We start from the raw sequence: 13,174 nt of genomic DNA, 5'->3' as shown, positions 1-13,174 counted from the left end.
TCAAGGTGCCACCCGCCTTTAGAACCTGGTTACCAGCAGTCTGCACACAGCGGGGGAGTTAGGGGCTGTGGGGGTGGAGGGGGGTCAAAGGATCCTAACTAACTCTCCAGCCTGGGTGATAGGGACAGATCCAGGGGACCCAGCCTGCTTTGAACTGGTGCAATGGCAGAATGTCTGGGTTGGTGAGAAGGGGCCTGAGCGAGAGGGATGGGCTGGAGGGGAGGACAGAGGAGGAGCCTTGCAGCTGCTCCTTGTAGCAAGCACACCCTTGGTGCTTCCTCTCTGTGCTAATCACAGGAGTCTTGGGAGAGCTGGCGGGGCTTATCCAGAGGCTGAAGCTGCTCATGCCTCCCAGTTGGTACTGAGGTTGTCTTCTAGCTCCTGGGAACTGGCTGAGGGGCGGGGGCAGATCCGGGCTTTAGACCTTCTATAACTTTATGCCTGGGACAGACCCCTGGACCTGGGTCAGGGTCAGAGCCCTTCCCAGTGGCAGGTCCAGATTCCAGCAGGAGAGGTGCCGGCAATACCTCTTACCACCTCTGGCCCTCTGCCTGGCTGGGGCTCATGTACCATGTTCCGGACCCAGACCCGGCTTGGCTCTCTTTACATGGCCTGGGGTCAGGCCCATGCCAGCACTTGGCCAACCTTTGGGGCTGGGTGCCGTGACCCCATTTCTTGGCCCGTGCCATGGCAGACAGGATGCCCCTGCCTGGCAGAGTTGTCCAGATGGCTCTGCCTGAGGCAAGGAAGACTGGCCTGACCTGTCAGAGGAGCCAGCCCTGCCCTCCCTGACTTCCCGCCCCCTCGGCCCCAGCTCCTGAGTCAGTGGCTGGCTGGCTGGCTGGGACGATGGAACGGGGGTGAGGGAGGCTGAGCACCAGGCTTCCTCAGGCAGTTGGCTCAGCACACAGGTGAGCCTCTGATGCCATGAGGTGGCCCCAGGCCTGTTTCCCACCTCTCATAAGGGCAGCAGAGGGGCCACAGGAGACCCGCCCATCCTACTTGCCCTCAGCTTCTGTCCTGGGACCTGTTTCCACTCCTCCCAGCCTGTGCCCCCAGCAGCCAGTGTGATCCCTGCTCAGTGCCAGTCTGGTCCTATCCTCTTTCTATTTTTATTTTTTTGAGATAGGGTCCTGCTGTGTTGCCCAGGCTGAGCAGGGTGATGCGATTTTTTGTTTTTTTGAGACGGAGTCTCACTCTGTTGCCGAGGCTGGAGTGCAGTGGTGTGATCTCGGCCCACTGCAACCTCCGCCTCCCGGGTTCAAGTGATTCTCCTGCCTCAGCCTCCTGAGTAGCTGGGATTACAGGTGCGTGCCACCATTCTCAGCTCATTTTTGCATTTTTAGTAGAGAAGAGTTTTCACCATGTTGGCCAGTCTGGTCTCAAACTCCTGACCTAAAGTGATCTGCCCGCCTCAGCCTCCCAAAGTGCTGGGATTACAGATGTGAGCCACCACGTCCAGCCGGTGATGCAATCTTGACTCACTGCAGCCTCAAACTCCTGGGCTCAAGTGACCCTCCTGCCTCAGCCTCCCGAGTAGCTGGGACCACAGGTGTGCACTACCACACCGGGCTAATTTTTAATTTTATTTTTTGAGGTGGAGTCTCACTCTGTCACCCAGGCTGGAATGCATTGGTGCCATCTCGGCTCACTGCAAACTCCACCTCCCAGGTTCCAGCGGTTCTTCTGCCTCAGCCTCCCAATTAGCTGGGATTACAGATGCACACCACCACACTTGACCAATTTTTGTATTTTTAGTAGAGACAGGGTTTCATCATGTTGGCCTGACTGGTCTCAAACTCCTGACCTCCAGTGATCCACCCGCCTCGGCCTCCCAAAGTGCTGGGATTACAGGCGTGAGCCAGCATACCTGGCTAATTTTTTAATTTTTAATTTTTTGAAGAGCCACGGTCTCATGATGTTGCCCAGGCTGGTCACAGTGTTGACCCACTAGGCTCAAGTGATTCTCCCACCTCAGCCTCCCAAAGTGCTGGCTGGGATCACAGACATGAGTCACTGTGCCTGGCCTAGCCTCTTTTGCTTGAAACGCACCGTCACCTTTTCATTGCTCGTCCACTGGAGGCAGAACTCCGCCTCCCCACATGCACCAGGCCCCTTCTCATCTAGCCTCCACCTGCCCATCCTGAGCCTCAGCCCTCACCCACACTGTCCAGGCTGTCAGGCACATTGTCCATCTTGTTCCTCAAACAGGCCATGAACCCACCTGCCACAGGACCTTTGCACAGGCTGTGTTCTCCCTGAAACTCTCTTCCTGTGAGGTGTTTGATTTCTGCATGACCTTGGGATAGCAGGGAACACCCCCTCCCCCACTGCTGGGCCCAGTCCCCCTGCTCTGTCACTGTGTGTCCTCGGTGAACCTTCCCTTCACATGTTTGTCTATGGGATTGTGTCTGTCTGCCTCTTGTGCTAGGCTGTGAGCACCTTGAGGACAGAGGCAGGGTCTGTTGCATTCATCTCTGGGCATACCTACATGCAGGTCGAGCTGAGGACCAGGCACAGACCAGCTCATCAAAGGAGTGAATGATTGTGAATGAATGAATGAGTGAAAGCCCTGTCAAAGCTGCTGAAGGAACTTGCTTCTGGCCCCAGTGGAGCCAGTGTCAGTGTGGAGGGCACTCCAGGTCACACACCACCTTGGTCCCCTACCCTCCGCCTCCGCCACTACAAGCAGTGGTCAGGCCAGGTTGCAAAGGGCATTGCCGAGCCGGGCTCACCCTGCTGGGCCCTCAGTAATTAGGGGCCTGTGTTACTCACAGGTGACCAGCCCAAGGCATTCCAGGAAGTCATGGAGACACCCTGGGCCCCACCCAGCTTCCCAGCCACTCTGTGGCTCCTGGAAGTGGGGGGAGGGGAGGTGGGCAGGACTGCTTAGTGGTCGGCTGGCAGGAGGGGATGGGTGGACAGTGGAGGGCAGCCGGGCCCTTTGTCGCCGCGGTGAGGGATAGAGGCAGCTGCCACAGCTGGGTGACCTCTGACCCTGGCAACACAGTGGGGACAGGGTCCTGTTTGAGGGTGTCAGTCTCTGGGTTGGGGGGGTCCAGGCCTGCAGGTCCCAGAAACAAGAAACCAAGACTAAGTACAGTGGCTCATGCCTATAATCCTAGCACTTTGGGAGGCTAAGGTGGGAGGATCACTTGAGGCCAGGAGTTTGAGACCAGCCTCGGAAACATAGTGAGACCTCGTTTCTACAAAAATAGAAGTAAGAATAGCCAGGCATGGTGGTGAACACCTGTAGTCCAAGCCACTCTGGAGGCTGAGTAGGAGGATTGCTTGAGCCCAGGAGGTTGAGGCTGCAGTGAGCAATGATTTTGCCACTGCACTCCAGCCTGGGTGACAGAGGGAGACCCTGTCTCTTAAAAAAAAAAAAAAAAAAAAAAGCTAAGATCAGGAGCAAGAAACACAGGAAGGCATCTGTCAGTCCTTCTAGGTCCCCATTACCCTCAAAAGGCCCTGGAGTGGGAAGGCAGCTCTCACAGGGCTGAGGAGTTGTGCAGGGGTCTCTGAGGGGCCCCGGGAAGGAGGCATAAAGCCCTGGCCAGTGACAGGCAGTTGGCCAAGGCTGAGCTGGACATAGAGTGGCAAGGGCTCTGGGGGCTTCCAGCCTGCCCACTCTATTCCCAGCTGCCACCCCATCCTGCTCCTGCCTCGAGACCAGAGAAGGCCTGGGAGCATCCTGCCGGCAGGCTTGGCCGGGGCAGCAGGCCTGGGGTGGGCAGGGAAGCCCAGTGGTTGGAGGAGCCCCTTCTCCCGGGCACCTGGCTCAGATTTGGACACAGGAACTTTAACTCAGCGTGGAGGGGTCTCTGAGCTTCCAGGGTATCATTGAGGCCCAGGAAACGTGGGGTAACTGAGTAGAGGGCCCCAAACCTTAGTGCAGATTTGGAACGGCAGGGCTGCCTGCACTGCTCCCAGATGCTGCCCGTCCACAGGCAGTGCCGAGTGGGGATGGGAGGCTCCTCGCCTCTGGCCTCACCTCTCCACCTTCCCTGGCAATGCTGGCCTGATGTCTAGGCTGTCGGAGGTGGGAGGGGGACAGAAGGCATGTGGGGTCTTCTTGGAGGAAGAGCTGGGGCTGAGATTGGGCCCAAGTTCCCCTGTGCCCACTCCAGTCCTGGAGTGACGCAGGTGTGCAGGTGGAGGGCCTGGGGAGGAGCAGCTGGGGTGCGGGCGTGTGTTGGGCATGTGGGAAGCTCAGGAAGAGGAGGGGGTTCCTGGGGACCAGGCTGAACATGGCTGGATGGCCAAGTGGCTCCCAGTCGCTGTGGTGCCTGTCCTGGGCTCCTACATGGGGTTACAAGTCTGGCAGCCCTCCCACTGCCCCGACCCGCCATCTTGCCCTCCCTTCCCCAGGTGTCTCATGCCTCTGCTGGACCCTGACTCTGGGCTCCTGGTCCTGGCAGGAAAGGTGAGTGAGAAGCTGGGGCTGCCACCCACATCCACACCCTGCAGTCCAGCCCCTGGCGTTCCCCAAGAGAGAGGAGGAACTAGAACAGGGCCTCTGTGTCTTCCCCTGTGCAGCCGAGGTGACTGTAGCTCTCCTAGAACACTGGCCTTCCTGAGAACAAGGCCGAGAATAGAGCAGTGTCAGCACAGTCGGCACTCCATAAATACTGACATACACCCCTGGTGCTCACCCCATGTGTAACGAGGCTGAGCAAGTGAGGTAGAGTCGGCCTAGGGCTCAGCTCAGCGCCCAGCTTGTTGGGGAGCCCCATCTCCAGCCACTGTGGTTCTGTGGCTCAGGTCCTTGGGGACCTGTGAGGGAGCTGTTGCCAGCCCTGGGCCCTCCCCAGGGGTGCAGTCAGCAAATGGGGCTCAGTTCAGACTCATTTCAGGGCAAGAGGCAGCTGTACTGTTACGAGGTGGTCCCGCAGCAGCCGGCGCTGAGCCCAGGTAAGCCTTGCTTCCTCGTCCCCTCTCCCCTACCCTCCACTCCCCCACCCATCCTTCCTGTTCCCCTGTGGTGTCCTCAACAGTGACCCAGTGTGTCCTGGAGAGCGTGCTGCGGGGGGCTGCCCTTGTGCCCCGGCAGGCGCTGGCCGTCATGAGCTGTGAGGTACTCCGCGTTCTGCAGCTGAGCGACACAGCCATCGTGCCCATCGGCTACCACGTGCCCCGCAAGGTGAGGGGGACCTGGGCGAGGGGCTGCGGGGGTTGGGGAGTCGGGGGGCCTGGGCCTCACTAGCTGCCTGCTTGTCTGCGGCCAGGCTGTGGAGTTCCACGAAGACCTGTTCCCGGACACTGCCGGCTGTGTGCCTGCCACCGACCCCCACAGCTGGTGGGCTGGGGACAACCAGCAGGTAGGACCAGGGCTGGCTCACCTCTCCCAGCCTCCCCGAGTCCCTGGTAGCCCGCTGTGTGGCTGTGGGCCAGCTCAGTCTGGCCTGCTGGGTGCCCCCCATCCCCACCCAGTTGACCCTCCCATGGGGGCCCTCCTGACCAGGCAGCCCATGCCCCCATCTCCCCACTGCCGGCCTCCATGCAGGTGCAGAAGGTCAGCCTCAACCCCGCCTGCCGGCCCCACCCCAGCTTCACTTCCTGTCTGGTGCCCCCTACGGAGCCCCTCCCCGACACAGCCCAGCCTGCGGTGACGGAGACGCCCGTGGGTGATGCAGACGCAAGCGTAAGTACCAGGGCCGCCCCCATCCTCCCTCAGCAACACTGCAGTGGCTGCCCTGAGTGTTCACCGGCTCAACAGCCTTTTTTTTTTTTGAGACAGTCTCACTCTGTCATCCAAGCTAGAGTGCAGTGGCGCGATCTTGGCTTACTGCAGCCTCCTCTTCCTGGGTTCAAGTGATTCTCCTGCCTCAGCCTCCCGAGTAGCTGGGATTACAGGCATGTGCCACCATGCCCGACTATATTTTATTTTATTTTTTGAGACAGAGTTTCGCTCTTATTGCCCAGGCTAGAGTGCAATGGTGCGATCTCAGCTCACTGCAATCTCCGCCTCTTGGGTTCAAGTGATTCTCCTGCCTCAGCCTCCCCAGTAGGTGAGATTACAGGCACCCGCCACCATGCCTGGCTAATTTTTGTATTTTTAGTAGACACGGGGTTTCACCATGTTGGTCAGGCTGGTGTCGAACTCCTGACCTCAGGTGATCCACCTGCCTCGGCCTCCCATGTGCTGGGATTACAAGCATGAGCCACTGCACCTGGCCTAATTATTTTTATTTTTATTTTTTTTGAGATGAGTCTCGCCCTGTCGTCTAGGCTGGAGTGCAATGGTGCGATCTCGGCTCACTGCAACCTCTGCCTCCCTGGTTCAAGCAATTGCCCTTCCTGAGCCTCCCGAGTAGCTGGGATTACAGGCGTGCACCACCACGCCTGGCTAATTTGTATCTTTAGTATCTTTAGTAGAGATGGATTTTCACTATGTTGGCCAGGCTGATCTTGAACTCCTAAACTCATGATCCACCTGCCTGTGCCTCCCAAAGTGCTGGGATTACAGGTGTGAGCCACCACACCCGGCCAATTTTTATATTTTTTTAGTAGAGTCAGGCTTCACCATGTTGGCCAGGCTGGCCTTGAACTCCTGACCTCGTGATCTGCCCGCCTCGGCTCCCAAACTGCTGGGATTACAGACTTGAGCCACCACGCCCGGCCCCAGCCTTCTTTGTCAAGTGTAACAGAGACAGAGAAACACGTGGAGCATAAAGAAGGAACTTGCACAGTGCTTTCTAAATTGGGCAAACACTTAAAAAGCAAGAATTTTCATATAGATCTAGATTTCTGGCTTCTCTTTAAATACTGGCAGATCTAACCCTCTGGGCACACCCTCCTGCAGGGCCGGGAGCCAGCAGCTGCCACTTGCTGTCCCCGCGGTCTGAAGCTCAGCTGCTCGCTCCCCTGTGTGTCTGCGTTTATGCCCGTGCCCCCCGCCGCTCCTGTCCCATGCCCACAGCGGGGGCTCCTCCAGTCTGCAGGGGGCCCAGAGTGGGGACCCTGGAGTCTGCTGGCGCCCCCTCCTTTTGGCCATCACACCCAGGAGCAGGCTGGCTGACCCCATGCCCCTCCCCAGGAGGGCTTCTCTTCCCCTCCCAGTTCGCTGACTTCACCCTCCACACCCTCCAGCCTGGGGCCCACACTCTCCAGCACCAGTGGCATCGGGACTAGCCCCAGTCTGAGGTCGCTGCAGAGTCTGCTGGGTAAGGAGGCAGGACGGGGAGCTCACCCCTACCGCAGGAGCCCTGTCTGCCCCACTCCCTGTCGTCCTCATTTGTACCCTACTGCTGAGCACAGGCCTCATGCAGGGCACCTCTCTCACCCAGACTCACTGGCAGGGTCATTTGTTCTGGGGGCTGGGGTGTGGCGGCTGCGTCTCACCTGTAAAACAGGAGGGCAGCTGGGGCCACCAGCTTCTGAGCAGCCGAAGCCCTGGGCTCCACCAAGATTCCTCCAAGCCACCATGGAACAGGGTATCATTCCAGACATTATTCCTGGGCGAGTTGCATCCACTGGATTAGCAGAGGCCTGGGCCTAGGTCCACGCTGCACACCCACCTGGGGTGACGGGAGTGGGCAGCCGGGACTCCAAGAGTGCAGGGCGGGCGGGGACGGCATCCTCACACATGGATCCATGTCCCTGCCACCCGCCAGGCCCCAGTTCCAAGTTCCGCCATGCTCAGGGCACCGTCCTGCACCGAGACAGCCACATCACCAACCTCAAGGGGCTCAACCTCACCACACCTGGTGAGAGTGACGGCTTCTGTGCCAACAAGCTGCGTGTGGCCGTGCCCCTGCTCAGCAGCGGGGGACAGGTGGCTGTGCTCGAGGTGAGGGCCCCACCCCACCAGGGCTGCCCCTCAGTTCACTGCCAGTGGCAAAGACGCGGAGGAGGGCCTTAGCTACCCACACGGCACAGGGAGCACAAACTGTGTGTCAGGCTCCTGCCTGCCTGTCCTGTGATCCTCCCAGGCACCTGCCACGGGGCCTGCCACTTTTATCCCCATTTTACAGATGAGGGAGAAGAGGCACAGAGAGATTTAGTGACCTGCCCGGGTCACACAGCTGTGTAAGTGGTGGAGCTGGGATCCGAAGCCAGGCCACCTGAGCCCCAAGCCGGAGCTTTTCCCACCAGTTCACGCTGCTGCCCCCTCACTCTCTGGGGCCTTGTGGTTGGCACTTGGGGCTCAGAGCACAAGGTGGTCAGGGCAGAGAGCTTGGGTCACCCAGCGGTGGGAGCCTCTGCTGCAGAAGGTGGGCTCCCAGACATGCTGCTTGCCCGCAGCCCCTGGGGACTGGCTTTTCTGCCTGGCACTGATGGGCCTCGGGGTGGGGGCACCTCCCACAGCTACGGAAGCCTGGCCGCCTGCCCGACACAGCACTGCCCACGCTGCAGAATGGGGCAGCTGTGACTGATCTGGCCTGGGATCCCTTTGACCCCCATCGCCTCGCTGTGGGTAAGGAGGCTGGGTGCCTGGGCTTGAGGGAGGGTCCTGGGTCCCGGAGGGGGGCTGGGGAGCCCAGAGGTCTTGGGCTCAGCAATGATGAGCCCCTGTCTGTCCTCTGCAGCTGGTGAGGACGCCAGGATCCGACTGTGGCGGGTGCCCGCAGAGGGCCTGGAAGAGGTGCTCACCGTGCCAGAGACTGTGCTCACAGGTCAGGCAGGCTGAGGAATGGGGCTGGGGTGGCCAGTGTCTCCCAAGGACTCCCGATTACCCCTGCCTCCCTCCAGGCCACATGGAGAAGATCTGCTCCCTGCGCTTCCACCCACTGGCAGCCGATGTGCTGGCCTCGTCCTCCTATGACCTCACTGTTCGCATCTGGGACCTTCAGGCTGGAGTTGATCGGCTGAAGCTGCAGGGCCACCAAGACCAGGTAGGACGGCTGCAGAGGCGGGGCCATCAGTGTGGAGAGGCGGGACCAGCAGTGTGGAGAGGCGGGGCCATCAGTGTGGAGAGGCGGGACCAGCAGCGAGGAGGGGCAGGGCCAGTGGTGAGGAGGGGCGGGGCTAGCATTGAGGAGAAGAGGGCCCAGCAGTGAGGAGAGGGGGGCCAGCAGTGAGGAGAGGCAGGACCAGCAGTGAGGAGAGGGGGGCCAGCAGTGAGGAGAGGCAGGACCAGCAGTGAGGGGAGGTGGGACCAGCAGTGAGGAGGGGCGGGGCCAGCAGTGAGGAGGGGCAGGAGCAGTGGGGAGGGGCGGGGCCAGCAGTGAAGCAAGGCTGTCTCTCACATCCCTTCCTGCCCCCAGATCTTCAGCCTGGCCTGGAGTCCTGATGGGCAGCAGCTGGCTACTGTCTGCAAGGATGGGCGTGTGCGGGTCTACAGGCCCCGGAGTGGCCCTGAGCCCCTGCAGGTGAGCACACAGGGGCTGGGGAGTGGCCTCAGACCTGGTTCAGGGGTCCTGGCTGGGTGTCACGTGATGTGTCTCAACAGGAAGGCCCAGGGCCCAAGGGAGGACGCGGAGCTCGCATTGTCTGGGTGTGTGATGGTCGCTGTCTGCTGGTGTCTGGCTTTGACAGGTGAGGACTCAGGGATCCCCATCCCCAGCCTTCAGCAGCCACCTGTGTCCCCCTTCTCCACAGTCACATACATGTGTCAGACTTTCAGAAACCATTGCTGCCCCTCACTGGATGGTTGGGTGGGTAGGTAGATGATTGGATGAGTGGGTAGATGGGTGGATGGATAGGTGGGTGGGTGGATGGATGGGTGGATGAATGAATGTGGGGATAGATGGGTGGATGGATGAGTGGGCAGATGGGTGGATGGCTGGATGGATGAATGAGGCGGTAGGGAGAGATGGATGGATGAGTTGGGGGTAAGGGGGAGATGGATGCAGGGGAGGGTAAGGGGTAGGGGAGATGGATGGAGGGTGTTTTGGGGGTAGCAGGGAGATGGATGGAGGCGTGGGTGAGGGGTTGGGGGAGACAGATGCAGGGGTACACGAGGGGGTCTGGGGGAGATGGAAGCAGGGGTGGTGAGGCAGTCAGGGGGAGATAGATGGGTGAGTGATTAGTGGGGGAGAAAGAGTCAACAGAGAACCCAGTGGTGGAGGGGCAAGTTAGGGTGTGGCTGCGGTGCTGGGCCACACTAGGCCTCGCCTACAACCCAGAACAGAGCAGGGGCTACGTGGGCGCCTTCTTCCTGCCCCAGGCCCCTTCAGCTCTGAAACACCTGCTTCTGCCCCCAAACCCCCTTGCAGCCAAAGTGAGCGCCAGCTGCTCCTATATGAAGCTGAGGCCCTGGCTGGCGGACCCTTGGCAGTGCTGGGCCTGGACGTGGCTCCCTCAACCCTGCTGCCCAGCTACGACCCAGACACTGGCCTGGTGCTCCTGACTGGCAAGGTGGGCTGGGCCGGAGGGCCCGGTGGCAGGTGAGAGGCGGCGGGGGAAGGCCAGTGTTGCCGGAGGGTCTGCAGCCTGCTTTCTTCCCCACAGGGCGACACCCGTGTGTTCCTGTATGAGCTGCTCCCCGAGTCCCCTTTCTTCATGGAGTGCAACAGCTTCACGTCGCCAGACCCCCACAAGGTGAGGCCACCCTGGCACCTGGTCCCCGATGGGACCACAAGGCTGCCCTGCCCCCTGGTGGCCATGTGGGCAAGTACAGGAGCCTGTGGGTCGGGGGTCAGAGTCCTGGGTTGGGGCTGGGCCTGGGGCTGTGCCTAGTGACTGGCAAGAAGAGCTGCTGCTGAAATTATTTAGGAATTTTGAGAGCCGTTGTCATACTCAACCATTATTAAAAATCATACTGTAGGCCAGGTACGGTGGCCTGGAATCCCAACACTTCAGAAGGCTGAGGCAGGAGAATTGCTTGCACCCAGGAGTTCAAGACCAGCCTGGGCAACATAGCAAGACCCCATCTCTACAAAACAAACCAAAAATTACACTAGATAAGGTTAAACCGTATGAACCCACAATATGAACCTAAAAATAAGAATATTAAAAACCAAAGTAATAAACACTCAGTTTATCACATCTAATTAATTTATCGAATTTTACTGTTATTTGTGCTGAGGTCACATGTTTCTGTGTTGGAGTGCATGGAGGAAATGCAGGATGATGTGCTATTCACATCTCTTCCCGACACCACATTCAGGGAGTGGAGGTGGCATGTAGAAGCCGCCCATGGTGGGAGTTTGTACACTGTGGAAATAGGAAAACACCACAAATCAGGGCTTTCCCTCCAGAGAGCAGGCTGTTCAACATGATCAACATGTTGCTGTCCAGGGACAGGCCCTAGGCATGGTGGTCCTAAGTGAGGGGTGCCGGCACCCTGGGGAGACTACGTGCCCAGCCATGAGCTCTAGGTCCCAGCGGCGGCTCTGACTCCCTTGCTCCCCCAGGGCTTCGTCCTCCTGCCTAAGACGGAGTGCGACGTGCGGGAAGTGGAGCTGATGCGGTGCCTGCGGCTGCGCCAGTCCTCCCTGGAGCCTGTGGCCTTCCGGCTGCCCCGAGTCCGGGTGAGGGGGGGTCCTGGGACTCCCATGCCTACCCCCTTCTCGGTGCCTAGAGGCGACTTTGGGTCCCGTCTGGCCCAGCTTCCAAACTTCCCTACCCATTGTTCATGGGGACACCTACCCCCTTCTGCTGAGATGCTGAAACTCATGGAAGCCCCAGGCTGGTGGGAGGGTCCCAGGTCTTGCCCTGTCCCTCCCCAACAGATGCCCGTGTGCTCTGGGTGCCTTGTCAGTGTCTTAGCACAGCCTGCTTCTCCCTCTGCAGAAAGAGTTCTTCCAGGATGACGTGTTCCCAGACACGGCTGTGAGCTGGGAGCCTGTGCTCAGTGCTGAGGCCTGGCTGCAGGGCGCTAATGGGCAGCCCTGGCTTCTCAGCCTGCAGCCTCCTGACATGAGTCCAGGTGCACTGAGGGACTGGGTGTGGGGAGGAAGTGGGATGGGTGTTGGAGAAAGGGACATAAGGCCCACATTGAAGTTCCATTCCTGTTGGCACGCAGAATCCTCTGGCCTTTGGGAGGGTGGAGTGGCTGTGTCAATCAGTCTCTGAGCCCCTGGAGGGCAGGGCCCGTGGTCTGTGTTTTCATCACAGGTCCCCACCCCTAACACACACACACATGCACACACTCTGGTGTCTAGGGCAGGGCTTATGCACTGAGGCTCCATTGACTGTTAATACCACCTCTTAGATCTGTGCCATAGAAATCCCCTAGGTTGGCTGGGCGCGGTGGCTCACGCCTGTAATCCCAGCACTTTAGGGGGCTGAGGTGAGTGGATCACCTGAGGCCAGGAGTTTGAGACCAGCCTGGCCAACATGGTGAAACCCCATCTCTACTAAAAATACAAAATTAGCCGGGCATGGTGGTGCGCGCCTGCAATCCCAGCTACTCCAGAGGCTGAAGCAGGAGAATCGCTTGAACCCAGAGGAGGGGGAGGTTGCAGTCAGCCTAGGTCACATCATTGCACTCCAGCGTGGGCAACAAGAGCAAAACTCCATCTCAAAAAAAAAAAAAAAAAGAAAGAAAGAAAGAAATCCCCTAGGGCTTGGCACCAAAGAGCCCTCACAAAGGGGACTCTCTGACACCTGTCCTTGCCCTATCCCAGTGAGCCAAGCCCCCCGAGAGGCCCCTGCTCGTCGGGCCCCATCCTCAGCGCAGTACCTGGAGGAGAAGTCAGACCAGCAAAAGAAGGAGGAGGTAGGCATGGGAAAGGGCAGCCGTGCGGAGGTGACAGAGTCCTGGCTGCACCTGGCCACAGCCCCTTAGTTCTCCATCCCCAACCCAGACTGGGACAGCAGCCACATGTCACATCCCCTTCATGCCAGAGCCTGGTGGGGAGACCTTCCAGAGCCCTGCCACTGACCATGGGGCCCAGGAAGTGGGAGAGGGCAGTGGGAGCCCTGCCCTGGCCAGACCAAACCCAGCCCAAGCCGGCGGTTCTGGGCCCAAGTGCTTTTGGGACCCTGGAGTATATTTTGAGTGCTTGAGGCCATGTGCAGAGATAGTAGCCCCTGTGTCTGGTGCCGCATGCCACAGCCTCTCACTCTGACTCCCCCGTCTCTTCTTTGTGTCTTTTTCAATAGAAACCCATCGATTTTGTCAGGGCAGTAATTAAAATGACTCTTTTGAGGCCGGGCACGGTGGTTCATGTCTGTAAATCCTAACACTTTGGGAGCCCAAGGCAGGCGGATTGCTTGAGCTCAGGAGTTTGAGACCACCCTGGGCCACACAGTGAAACCCCATCTGTACTAAAATACAAAAATT

General features: G+C 59.3%; 1 protein-coding gene across 10 annotated transcripts in view; it reads left to right on the top strand.

Moving 5' to 3' along the window:
• Window positions 1-13,174, top strand: part of CORO7 (coronin 7) — an 86,895-nt gene that overhangs the window by 57,213 nt on the left and 16,508 nt on the right. For 7 of the 10 annotated variants that reach the window (XM_054533191.1, XM_054533190.2, XM_024233081.2 and 4 more), the window contains 17 exons: window positions 4,372-4,426; window positions 4,857-4,914; window positions 4,998-5,143; window positions 5,229-5,321; window positions 5,507-5,644; window positions 7,040-7,166; window positions 7,617-7,792; window positions 8,311-8,419; window positions 8,532-8,618; window positions 8,695-8,837; window positions 9,210-9,314; window positions 9,395-9,480; window positions 10,161-10,302; window positions 10,396-10,485; window positions 11,301-11,417; window positions 11,680-11,815; window positions 12,516-12,607. In XM_054533191.1, the coding sequence (XP_054389166.1) occupies window positions 4,372-4,426; window positions 4,857-4,914; window positions 4,998-5,143; window positions 5,229-5,321; window positions 5,507-5,644; window positions 7,040-7,166; window positions 7,617-7,792; window positions 8,311-8,419; window positions 8,532-8,618; window positions 8,695-8,837; window positions 9,210-9,314; window positions 9,395-9,480; window positions 10,161-10,302; window positions 10,396-10,485; window positions 11,301-11,417; window positions 11,680-11,815; window positions 12,516-12,607 (1,900 nt within the window). 10 annotated transcript variants of the gene reach the window in all.

The sequence above is a fragment of the Pongo abelii genome, chromosome 18, assembly GCF_028885655.2.
Source record: "Pongo abelii isolate AG06213 chromosome 18, NHGRI_mPonAbe1-v2.0_pri, whole genome shotgun sequence".
NCBI lineage: Eukaryota > Metazoa > Chordata > Mammalia > Primates > Hominidae > Pongo > Pongo abelii.
This window is presented reverse-complemented; position numbering and strand designations above follow the sequence as displayed.